The sequence below is a fragment of the Opisthorchis viverrini genome (genome assembly GCF_000715545.1).
Source record: "Opisthorchis viverrini unplaced genomic scaffold opera_v5_100, whole genome shotgun sequence".
NCBI lineage: Eukaryota > Metazoa > Platyhelminthes > Trematoda > Opisthorchiida > Opisthorchiidae > Opisthorchis > Opisthorchis viverrini.
The window spans coordinates 982,885-1,000,064 of NW_008751756.1; the positions used below are offsets into that span (position 1 = coordinate 982,885).

At 45.8% G+C, this 17,180-nt stretch overlaps 1 protein-coding gene across 1 annotated transcript; it reads right to left on the reverse strand.

Annotated features, from left to right (window-relative positions):
- Positions 1 to 19: 19 nt before the first annotated feature.
- On the reverse strand, positions 20 to 16,660 carry T265_05363 (hypothetical protein; the record flags this gene model as incomplete). Its single annotated transcript, XM_009170354.1, has 8 exons — positions 20 to 288; positions 1,208 to 1,430; positions 1,583 to 1,797; positions 3,675 to 3,996; positions 7,819 to 8,164; positions 15,930 to 16,366; positions 16,404 to 16,521; positions 16,569 to 16,660. 8 exons carry the CDS (start codon positions 16,658 to 16,660, stop codon positions 101 to 103), a joined length of 1,941 nt encoding a protein of 646 aa, XP_009168618.1.
- Between the last annotated feature and the right edge of the window lie 520 nt (positions 16,661 to 17,180).

Consider the following 17,180-nt stretch of genomic DNA (forward strand, 5'->3'; position numbering starts at 1 on the left):
ATTGGAGAACTTGACTGACGGGAAGAAGAAATGGATAGCAAAAAACACCAATCTATTGTACTGATCGATTTGGAATGCCAGTCAGATGAGAAAATCCAATTTAGTGTGAAGGAAGACAGCTAACTACTTTCTTCACAAGAAGATAGATTGCATTCTTATCGATACCGTATTTATGAAGAAGCTCTTCTGGTTTTCCAGAGCGAGGAACTTCACGTACAGCCATCCGATGGACGGTGTGAGGTACGCCTACCTGAGAAAGAGCTTGCTCCACTGCATCGCCTATTCCACCTGTAACGAAAAATAACAGAATGACGGTTAGCGGGAAGGGAGAAAACGGTGCCGCAGCAATGAAAAAATGTTCGGAGCTAGTCCAAGAGCCAGCAGATTTCACCAGCCGTCAGGAAACAGTCAGTCGCATCGCCCTCCTTACCATTAACTGTGGCTGTAGATTACAATGAAGGCAACGTAATCAGAATTCTTCGAACTGTTCAGGCACGACATTCGTGAAGCATCGACAGTTCAACAGATTATGGACACTGCCCAGTGAAGAAGGGCTTTGGGAATACGTGGAATTCAGTTGTCGCTAGGATTAGTGAAACAGAACGGTCCCCATGAAGGTCACTACGGCTGCATAAAACTGAGTCCTACCTGAAATAATACCGACACCAGGAACCAGTAAGAAAAGAGAACAAGCCAACCAAATGAGACAGACACTTTCAAATCACGTCGAAGCAAAAAAGACCTTTCTGCCTTGTTAAGGACAGAGTAGTGATGACAACATCCGAGGCGTTCCCACTCATTTTTCGTGCCGCTTACCCAGCCTATTCCATAACATCCTCGGTGGGTGTCTCCTAGGCTACTTAGATTGTTATGGAGCACAATCGGTGGAGACCTCTGCACTTATTACAAGGATTTTGTCCTTTGGGGAGACCATCTGAAGAGGCCAATGTAAGAAGTTTTTGTGTGCGTGAGGGATCTACCATTCCAAAAGGTTTCAGGCGACCAACCTCCCCTGCAATGTTTGAAAAACCATGAGAGGTCCTTCAAGGCTTCACCTTAACATGAGGCCCACACTTCTCTCGCTATCGTACTGAGAATCAACAAGCGATTGCACTACTGACAACTAGTTTTAGTGCCCAATCGGGAGCTTTCGATTAGAATACAGAAGGGGAAGGCTAGGATCTGAGTAAAACAAAAAGGAACGGACCTTCGGGTGCATGATCTTCGACTGTAACCAGGTGGTTGCATGTTTCTTCAACAGATTTGCGCAGCAACTCAGTATCCATCGGTTTGATTGTGAATGGGTCAATAACACGCACCTCGATTCCATCGTTTGCCAGAAGTTCTGCTGCTTTGAGTGACTCAAATAGGGTAACGCCGGCAGCGACAATAGTTACGCGATCTGACTTCGGACCGGAACTTCGCACAACCTGTAACCAGCGAAAAACCAGGAGGATCATTACTAGAAACCGGGTGCGTTGCAAAAAGAACGTCAACGTTTTTCAAACTAAACTCTTACAATCTATTGTGGATTTAGTGAAGGTACCTAAGGAGAGTGACTATATATCCCTATAGGACGCACTTTTCCGTGTCCGATGGCAAACGTCTCATTGGGATTGTATATCACTGGGTGGTTCGGTCGGCCAGTACGGATGAAGCAAATCCCCAGAGTATTTGCGGCTAACTCAACTGCTCTTTCAGTTGACACCGCATCGGAAGGGTAAAATACAGTTGAACCCAGTACAGATCGGAACATTGCTAAATCTTCCAAAGCCATCTGGCTAGGTCCATCTTCACCTGCAAAATAGAAAATATGAGGTGGTGAAGCTTGCGCGTGGCTGTATCAGTCTCCTAAGCCTAAGCACGCATTACGGAATACGCATGAAGTGTATAGACTCAGGCAATATAAAACGTCCGGCGCGTTAGTAGAGACTGTTGGAGGCTTGCATTGGTCAGATTCAGTCCTGTGTGCATACGAAAAACAGGAATAGCACCATAAAAAGTGTAAGCACACGCACCAGTGGTTGATTCTGATACACAGACAAAGAAACCATCCAGACAGCTTTTAGAACCCCACCCATAGATGTGGAATAAGTCAATCGATTAAAACCAGATTCTGGAATTTTTCACACTTCGATACAATTAGCTGTTTCACCTCCATGTTCTAGTTCACTTTTGGCCTGATCACTAGTGTGTCAAAATAGGCATCCTAAGGTCTTTGAAATGCGGTTAAAATATTTTCATCGAAAAAATTCTACGGTGTTTCCGGAGCGCCAAAGCTCCGGACCATCGCATCAGCTGGCGATGTAAATACAACGTATCAAAATTCAAAATACACTAGACGGCTTCACAGTTCAGTGACGGTTCACCTTCGCCGCAGTAAGCGAGAATCATGTGGATCAACGGCTCAAAGGTGACACGGTGACGAGAAAGATAGCTGCTTAAGTGTTTCCAACTGACATGTCTCTCTAATATGTCCAATGTCGCAAATTCAGGGAATTCGATTAATAAAGTAGCTGTTCCTAAAGCCTTGTTGTAATGTTCAGTCGTTGAAATGTACGTGATTTAGTTGGCAGAAGCGCAGAGTTTGGGAGACAAGCTGATGGAAAGAGGGGCTAACATTCCCCGGTCTTAGAAATAATTCACTCAATAAGCGCCAAAAGAAGCCACATTAGCAAAGTGCTATAGGTCGATTAGATATGGCGCAGAAGCACCATGTCTTATACAGTAGAACAACAAGGAAGTTGCAAATATATACCATAACAAGACACGTGTCGGAAGCATAGAAAGTGGAATTCAACGGCCGAAGGCTTAGCGGACATTAGATCGCCCGTTGGTTTTCATGTCCCGGTGCCAAATCATACTCTTAGTTCACTCATGAGCAATAATTATACACCAATTTCAAAGTGCAATGTAAGTGAACGTATTAGTTTTACTTCCGGAACAAATCTATACACGTTTTCAAGACCGAGAATGAAGGCTGAGTTGGAGGAGTTCAAAGCTGGAGGCTGGATTGAGACACACAATCGGACCATTTTGCAGCAAGCGCCGGTGAGATGCACAACACAAGAGTGATGAATGGAACTAAGTTTGTTCGCTGTAGGTGTTGGGGACAGTCAGCAAGAATATACAACTACAGGGTATCGCAGTCGATTAAAAAATAGAGTCATTCAGTGTCTGATAGAATGAAAGCAAAACTAAGATCCCAACAATCCAGAGGCATTGTAAAATGAATGCTTTAAACCGACGGGAACCATCCTGTTGGATTTTCAAAAACTGCAGACTGATTATACGTAACGGTACCTGTCGAAACACAGTTTGAATAGGCCTTTCGGAGTCGTCTGGGGTGCTGGATTGGATAGGATGATTTCGCGTCTGGACATAACGGAAAATGCGCAGACGTTTATGACCATACGTTACGCATCCCGCTTTGGATAAGGGTTGCGCTGATGGTTGTGATGATTTCGCGTCTGGACATAACGGAAAATGCGCAGACGTTTTGATCATGACTATTCCAAAAGGTATTCACCCACTGCAACTATACAGTAGCGACCATACGTTACGCATCCCGCTTTGGATAAGGGTTGCGCTTGATGGTTGTGAAAAAAAAACAATTTACTTTGCCAACTTTGATGACAGTTGCAATAAGTAGAAGGGAACTAAGTGACACATACCGATGCTAACGCCACAGTGCGAGCCGGAAAAGTTGCAATTGGTTTGGGATATTGCTCCCATTCTGATCTGATCGAAAGCTCTGGTAAGGAAAGCTCCGAAAGTGCTCACAAACGGAATGGTACGTTGACGTATGGCGCAGCCGATACCGACACCTACTAGGTTCTGTTCAGCAATGAAGCACTCGATGAACTGTTCTGGTCTGGAATCGCGAAGTTTGATACTGAATGTCGAGTTTTTGGTATCGCCATCCAAACCGATCACACGATTGCAGGCGGCACCCAAACGGGCAAGAGCATTACCGTAGGCCAACCGAGTAGCAACCTGCATCAATGGGTTAAACAGACGACTAACTTGCAATAAACGCAAGACATTGCCAATACCAAAGGCAACGCAGCTAAACGCGAATAGTGTCATGAAGATAAATGAAATCGGGACAGTGCCTATATCTGATAACAAGTACAATCACACATGGGGACAGAAACGGCAGCTGAAAGAGAATCGAAGGCGGTTCCAAAGTGCACCGGATTGCGTGACAAAAAAGCCGCACTGATTCACAGTAACGTCGTTTCGGACACAAAGATATTGCAAGCGGTCGTGGATTGACGCACCTCATGACTATGGAGTAACAAAATATGGGAATGATAAAGGAGATTGATGTCTGTTCCAGAAGGCTCAATATGGTGTGTTCTGGTGGAATGTATTCACTCGAAAATTCAAATTAATACAATCCTGGTTTAATAATATATACAGATATGCCAGATGACACATGCCACAACGATGGTGATCGTTGCGGGGCACCACGCGCTGTTCAACTGATCGTTGTTAGCAGAGCGTTCCCTTGGTGTCGCATCAATCAGCCGAGATGACTACACTAAGCGCGCTTTTTCGGCTTAAGTAATCCTGTGGGGACTTATCAAGGAATGCTATGAGTAAACGCTTCGCGGAGTACGGCGTTCCGTTTGACGATACAAGGAACATATAGGCAAGACATCCAGTTTCCTCCGAAGTGTAGGGTTTACAACTTTACAGTCCGAGCCCTATCACCACACTGCTGCTAACATGGACTCTACCAACAAACATGCCTTGTATGCCTGTAGACGCAGCAGACCTTTATTTACGTCCAATCACTGCATCATCCGAGTCTTATCTAAAGTCTATTCGAAACTGAGCTGTAATGTGATTACCCACGATTACAAACTTCAATTCTGAGGGAGTATTTTGGCTACAAACTCCACTTCCGACATGTTGTCGAGGTCACAGAGTGTGCTGTTTTTGGCACATGACCTGTCCGTACAATGTAACGTGCTTCCTGGTTAAATAAAATTCTTGGCACAAACGAAAACTATAAACGGTTTCAAAGCGATTAATGCAAAATTGCTTGAAACTCCAAGCGACTGGCGAGAAAGTCAGATGTAAGGGCTGAGTAGTTTTGACATCTAGAGTCGAAGCAGAGCGAGCACAGAGATTCAGACATGGAGTCAGTGACATAAATTTAAAAGTTCCAAATTCGCTAGGGTATTGATTTGGTGGTTTCCGGAACTAACCAGCCAGCTGATCCACAGAATACCTGCGCACTATCAGCAAACTACAAGCAGTCTCTGCTGTACACAGACCATTATTGCCAATGTAAACCAAAGGGACTGTGATCTACGAAGCAGATACGCGGTCTGTTGAGAGAAATCACCCAGCCTGAATGTGGTAGTACAGATCTCTTAGTTCCTTTACAACAAGGCCCTGGTGATGTCCGTCAGTTCCTCCAAATTTTATCTGGGCAGGGTATTCCCTTTGGCTTCAACAATCTCCGTTCCATTTTGTCGGTTGCTCCATCCTACAGCAACATGTATTGCAACGGATGAAGAATTGCTAGAATAACCTCAATACCCAAAACCTGTAAACCCAATGGTGAACAAAAATTCCATCCGATTTCATGCATTTCTGCTTTGTTGGGTGCCTGAGCGTCCTCACTGGACGCCCCAGATGATTTACATCAATTAGCATACAAGACGCGTACACTTGCCGTTGATACATTAGCCTGTTTTCAGCATATTACCTTGTAGGTTTGATGTCAGAGAAAGGACTTCCGGGTCTGCTTCACGGACTTTAGTGGTGTCCTGAATGAAATCAGCAGAAAACACTTGCTGTATAAACTTTCCCTGAGAGGTATCGAAAGTCCTTCCCTGCCCCTCTAGAATGACTACTTTAGCGATCGAAATCAGTACGTTCATGTTGCGAGAGTCGAGTAGTTCCAGGACGGGATTAGAAAGGAGACAATAGGAAGACGTAATGTACGCTTAAATCGTCTAATAACTGTAGTACATGAGCTGAAAATAGAGTGGGAATCACGAGTTAATGGGTTATGCAAATGTATGGGTTATATAGTCATGACAGTTCACACTGGCGGTCAATGAGGACTCCCATCAACGAACTTCACGTGCCTCGAGGTCATCGCTTCTATTCTTTTACAACACAGACACCAAAGTTTGATTAACAGTGCACTCTGCGAAATACATGGGCGTCATAAGGGTTGGCGGATTATGTCCCACACAGAGAGACATAGACTTGGTTGAGCCGGGCATTAAACCGTCATCCCAGCAGTCAAAAGATAGGGCGCTACAGCTTAATCTATCTAAGTACACTGGGATAGTGTTCACACTGAGGCAGAGTACACAGCTTGAGGCTTTTCCGTCTACTTTGGTTCCAAATACTATCAACGATTGTCCGCTACCTCAAGCTGATTGTATAACACACTTCGGTGTTGTGATTTCTGCTAATCTGGTATAGCATCAATATGCTAACATTCTTCCCTAAAATTAGGGGGTTGTTGTTTGATACATCGACTTTCTTCCTTAGACAGTTCTAATTCGGTCACCCAAAATTTCTCCCTCGCCATCACATTGCCGGTTATTTGTTGTTGTTCACATATCGCTTTCGGTGGACTGCTGAAAAAACGTTATTATCAGGCGGTGCACTCGACCTTTAGTAGCCTTCGGTGAATTTTCCCCATAAGGACTTCGTGGTAAGGGCTTTAAGCAGGAGACATACGAATGCCTGTACAAATCCTCTTAATATATTAAATGATGGGACTTCCCACCCAACACATTTAGGTGCTGCCAATTGCATCCGGAAATTCCCAAAGGGCAGCACTGGGAGCACAGAACACATAAAAACTCCACGGTGTCTTATCTCTTCCACCTGATGACCTCAGTCAACCTAAACCCTCAAATTCTAGTATTATTAGCACGATTTGTTCGTCTCACTAGATCGCTCCTGTATCCTCTCAGGTTACTAATTGCATTCTTAGTTTCTCGTATGCGCACTGCTTATATCGACATGCACCCCTGAATATCGTTTAAGGCGGTTTGTCTGAAAATTCATAGCCAACGATGAATAGAGGGGACACCATGACACTCTTCGGAAGCAGAGCACTCGTAAACTATCCATGACTCTCCGAATGTCACACAGTTTTGTTAATACCTATGACTCGCTGCCTGTTGTTGTGATGTGGGAAGTTGGTGACGGTAGTCATAGATACAGACTGGGTGGAAATCTAGGAGACATGCGGCAGGGATCTCAGCAGTGACAATGGGCTAACAAGGACAAATAGGGAGATGGGACCTAAACAGGCTTTTTAACTGTCCCTTATCAATTGACTACCGAAAACTGAGCCAAAGATTAGAGTTACGTTGGCACAAGTGAGCGTGTTGCAGTTTTCCTGAAAGATATCCTTTGTTCAGAAGTCGCCATTCTGAAGTGATGCAATTCAAAACGCTCAATATCACTATACTGTACCGGTGCAACTACTGATTGGCCATTTGATCACAGAAGTTACGCTTTAGTGACAATCCGTCGGTTAGCATGCCCTGTTTTCCCCACCGAAAACACTACTCAGTAGGCATGTAAGCCAGCTATGGTGACCGTTTGACATACATTCATTATTCAGCCCGTGTGAAGCAAGCAAACGAGTCACTCTCACAGACAACAACAGCACACGGCTGAAAAATTAAACCGAACCAGCAAACACTAGAAAAGATGTTGAACATCAACTCAGCTGTTATCAGTGAAAACGGCAAACAAATGACTCGTAAAGAACAGATGCATAGGGTTATAAACAAGCCCCAAACCGCATTCCATCGGACCGCTTACCTGTTCTCCCAATTTATATTGTGGAGGCGATGGCAAACTGACGTTTCCTATTAGCTTGAGTGGAGTACAGTCGGCAAGTGGGGCTTCGGGATGTAATTTACCCCTAGAATCCATATCTCCAGCCGGTCCGCAACGTATCTTGGCCTCTAGGTGTTTGATAACCTCGGCAGCACTAGAACCGAGTGGCTTGCCATGCCAGTTTTCTTCGTTCTCTATATTCGGGAAACCGGCACCTTTAAAGGTTTTACAAACGATTGCAGTGGGCTTGTCCTTAGTTGAACGGGCCACAGCGAAGGCAGATAGAAGTTCGGTTATGTTATGTCCATCGACAACTATACCATGCCACCTAGATTAAAATACAACGATGAATGGAGAATAACATACTTCGCGGAAAATTGACCTTTAGCTGCCTTTGTTTAGTAAGCCACTTATACGAATTCATACTCATACATACAGAGAAACCTCTAAAGACGTTCAGCACTAAAACCCTTTTGGTGCCATACCACCAGAAGAAAGCACGAGGGCTGGGGTATTGTCAGTTGCCCAAGAAAACCCTTTTGGTGCCATACCACCAGAAGAAAGCACGAGGGCTGGGGTATTGTCAGGTTGCCCAAGACGAGACACAAGCAGTGGGAATGCATAGGTTGGGTTCGAATCAGAGACGTTTCGGTCAGTAAATCAGCAAATCCGCGTCTTAAACAGTGAGCTATCTCGAGCTTTTGAAGAAACCTAGGTTCAAAATGTGGCCAACGAAATCACCAGGTCCAAAAAACCTCTCAAAACTGTTAGGATTTTTCTGGATTACAAGCATATAGAAACTCGTTATCAGCAAAATAACGGTTACGATGAAGGGTTTACCTAGCACTATTTGACAAAACAAGTAGATGAATTCGAGCACAGCAAAAGTTCGAATGGAAACGGATTGCATGGCATGGGAATTTTGGATTTCAACTCCGAATGCAGTGGAAATTAGGTGGGCAAAATGAAAACAAAATTGATATTTTGAACTTCGTTTTCTGGCGAAGCACTGTTGTTTCCGTTCAATGTAACGAGAAAAGAAAAGAATTACCCACAATGGTATACCCTTGGAGACCACATACGCTTAGTGGAGTTACGATGTAACCGTTCATGAGAATTCGTTACACCTCCTTGTTGAGCCTAGAACGAACTCATCCTTAGTCATACTTTCTGCATATGCAAGAGTGTAGCTCTGATTTAATGGAAGATACATTTTATTAGGAACTTATCGCTGTCCTAACCAGCACGAGCGCCCCAGACCATGAAAGGCGCGTCTTGGTAGTTTTTTTGGACTTGCACTCCAGACGTAGTGACAGTGATGGTTGTCTTTAGCAACATCGTACTGACCACCACATACTTCTTAGTACTACAGGATTCAGCAGTAAAAACCGTCGAGCTACCTGGCGTCTTCTTAATGATGGACAATGATGAAGAATCCGTAACGAGGCAATTAGAAAGTGAGTCTTCAGTTATGCAGGGAATCCCATTGAAGAATGTGCCCAGAACCAGAAGCCGCATTGGATGGACATACGCCGAATCATCGTTTACCGAAAAGAGTGCTGTTTTCCATGCCCAATTCGGAGTGGCGGAAACAGAGAGGTGGCCAACCCTTGACCTGGCAGAGGGGTATGGAAGAAATCACAAAACGTTTGGATGCAGTCGGTACTACTCGCCTTCCAGAACCGCGTGATCCACACTGCGCCTGGTTGGAGACGCTGTAAGATGTGGCTGCCAACCAAAATCAATGGCGATCTTGTCAGTTTCTATCCAGGTTGCTTGATTGAGTGTTTGGAGGTATATGCACCTCAAAATGATTGCAAAAAGCTAGCACTAAGTCCCTTACCCGTCCAACTTTATTTCTTTCTTCACAATAGGGCAAATATCATGGTTGTACGGCAGCGAAACACCGGTGTTGAACACTGATGTCAAGCTGTCGATAATGATGACGACACGAGACGAAAGCGCCAGAGAGGACCACACAGGCGATGCACTACCATCTCCACATCACATCAAGCGATAAGGCAGCACCACACATACTGCAAACCTAAGAAGCGCAAAATCCGATCGCCCAAATGTTGACCGTGATCGCCGGCGTATTATTCGATACCGTCAAAATACTTCTAAAACCAAAGTGTCCGGTGCTGCTTAAGAGGCAGCTGCTGTGAGCAGCCGCATCAGAAGTGAGACAATAATGCCCTACACTGTGCGCCTTCGGGTTAGGCGAATTTCCTGCAGCCAAGGAGGTCAGGAAATTAAGTCACCGGCTTCAGAAAGGGTCTCCAAAGAAAACTCTACTGCTTGTTGCATGAATTTCGTCAGCTGTAAGAACCACATACTTGTTGTACAGTGGTTGTAGCGGCCACAGTTTTGTTCATCGATGACTTGGGGATGTGGGGTAGATGGCTGCTCATTGGAGGCGGGAGATAATAAATTGGTGCGTCGATGGACTGTTAATTGGGGGAATAGGGAAGGGAGCTATGCATTTGAGGTAACAGCTTGGATGCAGGAGCGTCACTGAGGGTACTACTGGGCCGACAATAGGCTGACAATGTCTCTGACGATTGATGTGGCACATACCTAGGTCCCCATTCAGGGAGACAGCTTTAAGTGAGACGCTAGGGGCAGGGTCCCTGAACAAAACTCTAATTCCGCCCATTGCCCTACGAGTCGAACTTTTGAGTCAAAGGCTCAAAGTGCGGCCTGTTCATCAAACTGGGCAACCGAAGAAAATCACTTACCCGCACAGTTTTTTACCCCGGTGTCCCTCCCCGACTCCTCCTTACCATACCATACGTTTCATTGTCAGTTATCTATCTGACCGAAAGGACTTAGGCTCCCCGCTGCCTATTAACAATAAACAAAATAACACCTTGCTAACACCTTGCTAGATCCTTTCTACATACGAGCTTTTGACATCCGAACTCCATGTCAAATTGGCAAACAGGCAGTGTTCACTGAAACCTTATACTCCCTTGAAAGTGATGTACACTGTGTCTCCAAAATACACATACAAGACCCAAAGCGTGGTTATGCACATCAAAAAAACAAGAAAGAACTAAAGTCTTTCACATTCCTCCCTCCGTGTGTCGGGTGATACAGAAGACATGACTCGTGGAATATACGGCACGGGAGTTGCACCCGACCCTAGAGCTGAACACTCTTCGGTGAATTGAATCCCATGGAATAGTTGTCTAGGCGCCGTCCGGTTATCCAGCTCAATCGAGCTCAATGCCCCAAAATAAAAAAGTGCCGCTCTGCAGTGTCGGTATCTGGCCCAACGGACCGCAGTTCTGACGCTGAGAATACTTTCTGTCGAAATTTATCAGGGCTCATTCATCGAGGAATCATTGTCATCTTTGCGTACGATATGCATACCCACGTCGGTTTTCTGGGCTTCTGGGAATTACTTCCGGGCGGTCTATTCGGAGTTGACCTGGTCGCACAGACAACGGAAGGCGACTCCTCCAGTTGTGTGCTGATCATCAACCCTCCCAAAGATTCTGGAATAGCGACAGTGCTTCCGACAACCAATAATGGTTGTCTTCCATGACTGGAAAGTTATTCTTGACTCTGTAGACCGTCAGTGCGTGTGGAACAAAGGTGTCCCGAGTAGGTTAATGACCCACCTTGAGACGGCTTATGTCAAATCCCGTGAACGCGTGAAGGTCTACGGGAAGCCTTTGCTTGATTTCACCACATCAATTGGTGTCAGGCAAGACTGTCATCTTTTACCCTCCCTCTTCAACTTCGTCATCGATACGATTATGGAAGACTTACTACTAACCCTTTCATTGCCCAGCTACCATACCGCCCAAAGGAAGCACGAGGGCTGGGATACTGTCAGGTTGCCAAAGCCTAGACAGGGGAATTCGAGAGGCAGAGGTCGGTTCCGAACCACGGACCTCCCAGTTAATAACCACTGAGCCAACTTGCCCCTAGGAGTTGGGTCAAAATGCTCCCGGGGTGTTCGCTCACAGATGTCGAGTATGTAGACGACATAGCTCTTCTTGCATCTGATGGCATGGTAGTGCAAACAATATTAAATAACTTGGACAATTCAGCCTCATGGTAAGGGATACGCTTCACATCTGCAAAGTAAAAAGTGCTGCCACATGACTAAGTGGGATCCAACACTTGCGGATGAGTTGTCTGAGGAAGCAGACGAGTTTGTCTACCTGGGTAACTGCATCAGTCCTTGTGGTTCCAGTGGCATAGTCGTGCCCTCAATGGTACTCATGGAGCCAAGCTATTACCCTCAATGCATAGCTCCTCTTCCAACCTCCCCAACGAAAAGTCCATTCACACCTATGTATCCACGCATTTATGATATCAGCCACCGCCTTCAATGCGCAGCTACCTACCCTCTGCAAAAGCTCCTCTTCCAACCTCCCCAACGAAAAGTCCATTCACACCTATGTATCCACGCATTTATGATATCAGCCACCGCCTTCAATGCGCAGCTACCTACCCCACCTCTGCAAAACATCGGTAAACGGAACTGTGGCATCTAGAACCATTGTGCAGCAAGTAGGCGGTTCTTACAGTTGGTGATGCTGATGATGAAGAAGGTCTTTACCTTGCACATATTTATGAAGGCCATTTAATCTAAATATTTCGGCCGCGTCTTAGTTAACAGTAGTCTATCCCAAATTCTCCCCACAAGTCAGGTACAATATGGATGCCACCTTCCTTAACTTTCGTTCAACTTCGTCAGTGACATCATCTGGTAATGTACTCTCTAAACGTGTGAATAGTGGCAGACCTAGCTTATGCCGGCGACATTTCGCCGTTAGCTGGGGATGATAGGTCGGTACAAACTACTCTCAGCAGGATATCGGAAGTGGTCCTTTGTTTCGGCGTGCAATTCGAGCCTTCAGAATGCCAGTCCTTACTTGAGGGTTTCCAAATCCCGTTTATCCTCTTGAAACTTCAGAATAAATAGCTCGAGGTCGTTGGTAGGGATACTTATCTTGACAGTCACATGGGCTGTAGCTACACTCTGACAAATGAAGTCACTGCACATATGACCACATCAGTAGTATTGTCAGTAAATAATAAAAATCGCTCAGCTGTAACACCTTTTCGGTGCTTATCTGCCATGCCACCAGAAGTAAGCATGAGAGCTGGGATAATGCCCGGTTGCCCAAGCATAGACAGGAGTCGAGATACAGAGGCCGGGTTATAACCACGGACCTTCCAGTCAGTATGTATCACTAATGCACAAAAACATGCGTTTACAGAACGACCGTGGGAGAAGTCCATTTGTGTATGTTTAACTTGACTTCCCCGATCTGATGACTACAAAAGCCGTCAAATACTTAATCACCTCCGTTGTATAACAGGCATTAGCTGGCTGCAGCATGTATGCAATAAAGATGTGCATTCCTGGTGACGAATCGGATCCACCCGAGCAGCAGACAAGACTTATTCGGTCATTACTTCCAGTAGCGAAATACAAGACTGCTCCTTCACCATTCACAATAAACTTTTTTGACGTGCTCCTCCTAAAAACATCCCTGCCTACCTCTGAAATCCCGGAGGACGAAATGCTCCCAAGGTTTTGTCTCGTATATTGAACATAAAGACGATATTACCTACCCCCTACAGACGCAGTTCACTAATCCTGTAACACAGTTTGGCGTGCGCTTCACGCCCGCACCCATGTGGGTCGGAGACGTCACCACTGCACGTGGAAGACTTCTGAAGACTGTGTTTGACCACTGGTGGCTCCGAAGCACTATGCGGGTCTGGTAGGAACATCGGGGCAGTAATTCTGAAGAACGTCAGGTAGTTTTTTGGACTCGATGTACCAGGTAGCCACACTCCATAGATTGCACAGATTAGACCAAGTACTTCGTATATCAGAGGACCGTTTGTCTCGTAGAGCCTTCTTCATCCAGCTGTGTCGCATGAAAACGACACAGGGGCGGTCTTGGTAACGAGGGATGAAAGCTCTTACGAGTCAACTCAGCCGTGTTGTCGTTTCGACGGAAGGAGACCGCAGGGGGAGGAAAATCAGTGGTTAGAGATCCTGACAGATATGGCTGTATAATGCAACTACAGACAGTCTTGCATCAAAACTATCACCTTCATAGCGTAGCTCCCACTCCCTGGCATACCGGAAAGACAGAAGCATTCGATGTTAATGTACAGGCTGAACCGTCGCTTCCAACACATGGCTTTTGTTCCCTTACGCTCCTTCTAGCCGGTGAAGGAAGCTAAAGCAGCTGGAACCGCCGTGCTCCGGTGCGCGGTTCGTAAGCTGACCGACTCACACCTCCGAAGTGCAAAATGTTGCTACAACACTAGATGGGACCAAATTCCAACTTTATGCTTGCAGACCAACCAATTGACGTAGTAGAAAAATTAACTTACCTGGGTATTTGTATAAGATACGGTGAACAGGCTGGAAACGGGATTACTTTTCGAATCAGAAAGACCAGTGCAACTTCTACAACACCTCCAATACCTACGGCGCCGACGTGACTTTAGTTATGCTAAGGACAGAATAAACACTGCGGCAGTGCGATCCACAAAGCAAAAACGTGATCTCTACGCGCAGAGGTTTCTCCGACGAACCTGTCAGGTCTCGTGAGAACATGGGATTAGCAGTACCGAGGTAAGCCAAATCGTTTTCGGACGAATAAACCCCCCCGCAATCAACGAGCCACTCATAATTCATAGGTACTGTTTGTCAGGACATGTCCTTTGTAAGTCAGTGAAACGTCTACTTCAAATAGTTCTTCTTGTTAGCCCTGGGCTGCGAGAAGACGAACTAGGATGAACAGTGGCCTGGAAATGGGGTATGAAAGCAGTTACCAGTAACCTGCGGTTTCCATGGATAACCACCCATCAAGGTTAGTGGCACTGGCAGACGTGGGTAAATCACGCAGCTAGTGCCGATCCTGCACCAAAGCTATCGCATTCAATGCATAGCTGTCCAGTTTCTTGATTCACGAGATAACTAGAATGATGCAACATCAAACAAGTGATCAGAGTATCATATCCATTGTCTGACTATACCTCCGCTGTACTCTTATTTTTCCATGATCGAAAACGAATTAGTCTTAACTGGCACTCCTTTCGCAAGGGATAGTATGTTACGTTGGAAACGGCCTCGAATTATGCATAATCGTAATGAAGTGGCTCACTGCTCTTCTTCTGATTGCTCCCCTTTAACCTTTCTGACAGGGATGCACCACGTGAAACAAAGTACCGGTCAGTGTAGCTCGCGATTGCAGCACTTGCATAATCGTAATGAAGTGGCTCACTGCTCTTCTTCTGATTGCTCCCCTTTAACCTTTCTGACAGGGATGCACCACGTGAAACAAAGTACCGGTCAGTGTAGCTCGCGAAATCATTGCAGCACTCAAATCCGACCATGTGAAGACAACTCTGGTGAGGCCGGTTGGCGAGGTGAAAACTCGTACCAGAACCCATGCTTTTGACGAGTTTCTCGATTTGTCCAAAAGTTTCCAGCTACAGTTGACCAGTACTCTGGTATACTGGCACAGTTCCTGGCTTCTAGTGTTCCTGTGCGTGCAGTTCGAAAGTGTTTCGTACGTAGGGCTGTGACTAGTTGGAACCCGGAAGTAAGTATAAAAATAATAATCGTTCATCTGTAACACCATTTCAGTGCATAGCTGTCACGTCACCCGTAGGAACCATGAGGGTTTAGATACTACCAGTTTGCCCAAACTCGGACAAAGTTGAGATGCAGAGACTGGACTCGAACCTCGGACCTTCTGGTCAGTAAGTTCGCCCCTTACTCCCTGGTATCCTGGAAAAACTCGGACAAAGTTGAGATGCAGAGACTGGACTCGAACCTCGGACCTTCTGGTCAGTAAGTTCGCCCCTTACTCCCTGGTCATCCTGGAAACGAGCGGTCGCACAATTTTCAGTGCACTAGCGCGAAGCGCATATGTGGAAGCGATCCAAGCTATCACTGCCCAACAATGTGCGGATGTCTCCCTACAATTCGGGACCTTAGTAGCTGGCAGTAAACAAGGAATACGTAACACCAAATACCGGCTTAATGAGATAGTTTAAATGACTGAACCGATAAAATCACGACTGTTTTTGCATTAACATACCCGAAAGCATCTACGCGTCTTCTGTATGTGTCAAGGTCATGCTCAAGCATGGTGGGCTGACTTTGACCAAGCCGATTAACGTCGATTAGCATAGTTAGGTTATCCAACTTGTAGTATGAAGCAAATGCCATTGCCTCCCAGATACTCCCCTCAGCGGATTCGCCATCACCAACTATACAGTACACCCGGTAGCTGGCTTTGTCGATGTACTTCCCCACATACGCCATCCCAGCAGCATTACTCAATCCCTGTCCCAACGACCCTGTGGCGACATCGACGAAACTCAAACGCTGAAAGCATATAACAAAAGTAGTCAGAGTTACCGGAGTTGGATGGCCTTCTAGGTCTGAGTCTATTTTTCTCAAGTTGAGTAGGTCTTCGTCTTTTAATAATCCAACTTCAGCCCAGGCCGCATACAGGATAGGTGCAGCATGGCCCTGAGAATTCGTGAGCAAAGTGGACAGCGCAACAGACCTTTGATAGGATGAACCTGTCACTTGAGGGATTTCGAGGATCAGTCGGCTTATACTTCATCTCTTTCAGGAATAGCACAGCCATTATCTCCGCTATGGATGCACATGAAGTAGGATGTCTGTAAAATAATATTGACCAAATTTGCATTAAATTCAAACACCATACCCAGAGTTGGAAGCACTGGTGCACTTGATGCAGTTAATACGCAACCTATCCGCGGCATTTTGAAGATACAAAACTGTTCTCTGATCGACCATCTCCACAACTTGCGTTCAGGAATCCCAAGTAATGTAGCGTGGGACGTCAGGAAGTCAGCGGTATTCGACGTTGGAGAGGATGTAGCGATGGCACACGTCGGTTCTGAAATGTGCAGATATAGAGTTTGGTATTACGGAATCCACACAGCACACATTCGCACAGGTCGGGTGGCACAGAAAAGAACACCGGAGTGTGGCAACAACGCATGTGTATAAAACCAAAACCGAAACCGGAAGACGGGGGGTACAAACTCAGGTCAAGGTTAATCAGGGGGTGTACAAGAGAGTTACTCTTTCCTGCCCGGGGCTCGTGGTGGCTCGTCCGTGGTACCTGCAATAGGGAGAGAGAGGGAGAGGCACGTATAAGGTCATATGAGAGACGTGCAAGCAGATACAGTTGAGTTTCAAATGCGTTGCAGTAAGAGAAACCAAAGGACCCGCCGATCACACTGATGTATGATTTCCGATTTCTGAACTGACCTCAAACGGAAATTGTAGAGCCGCCAATCAACAGAATCAA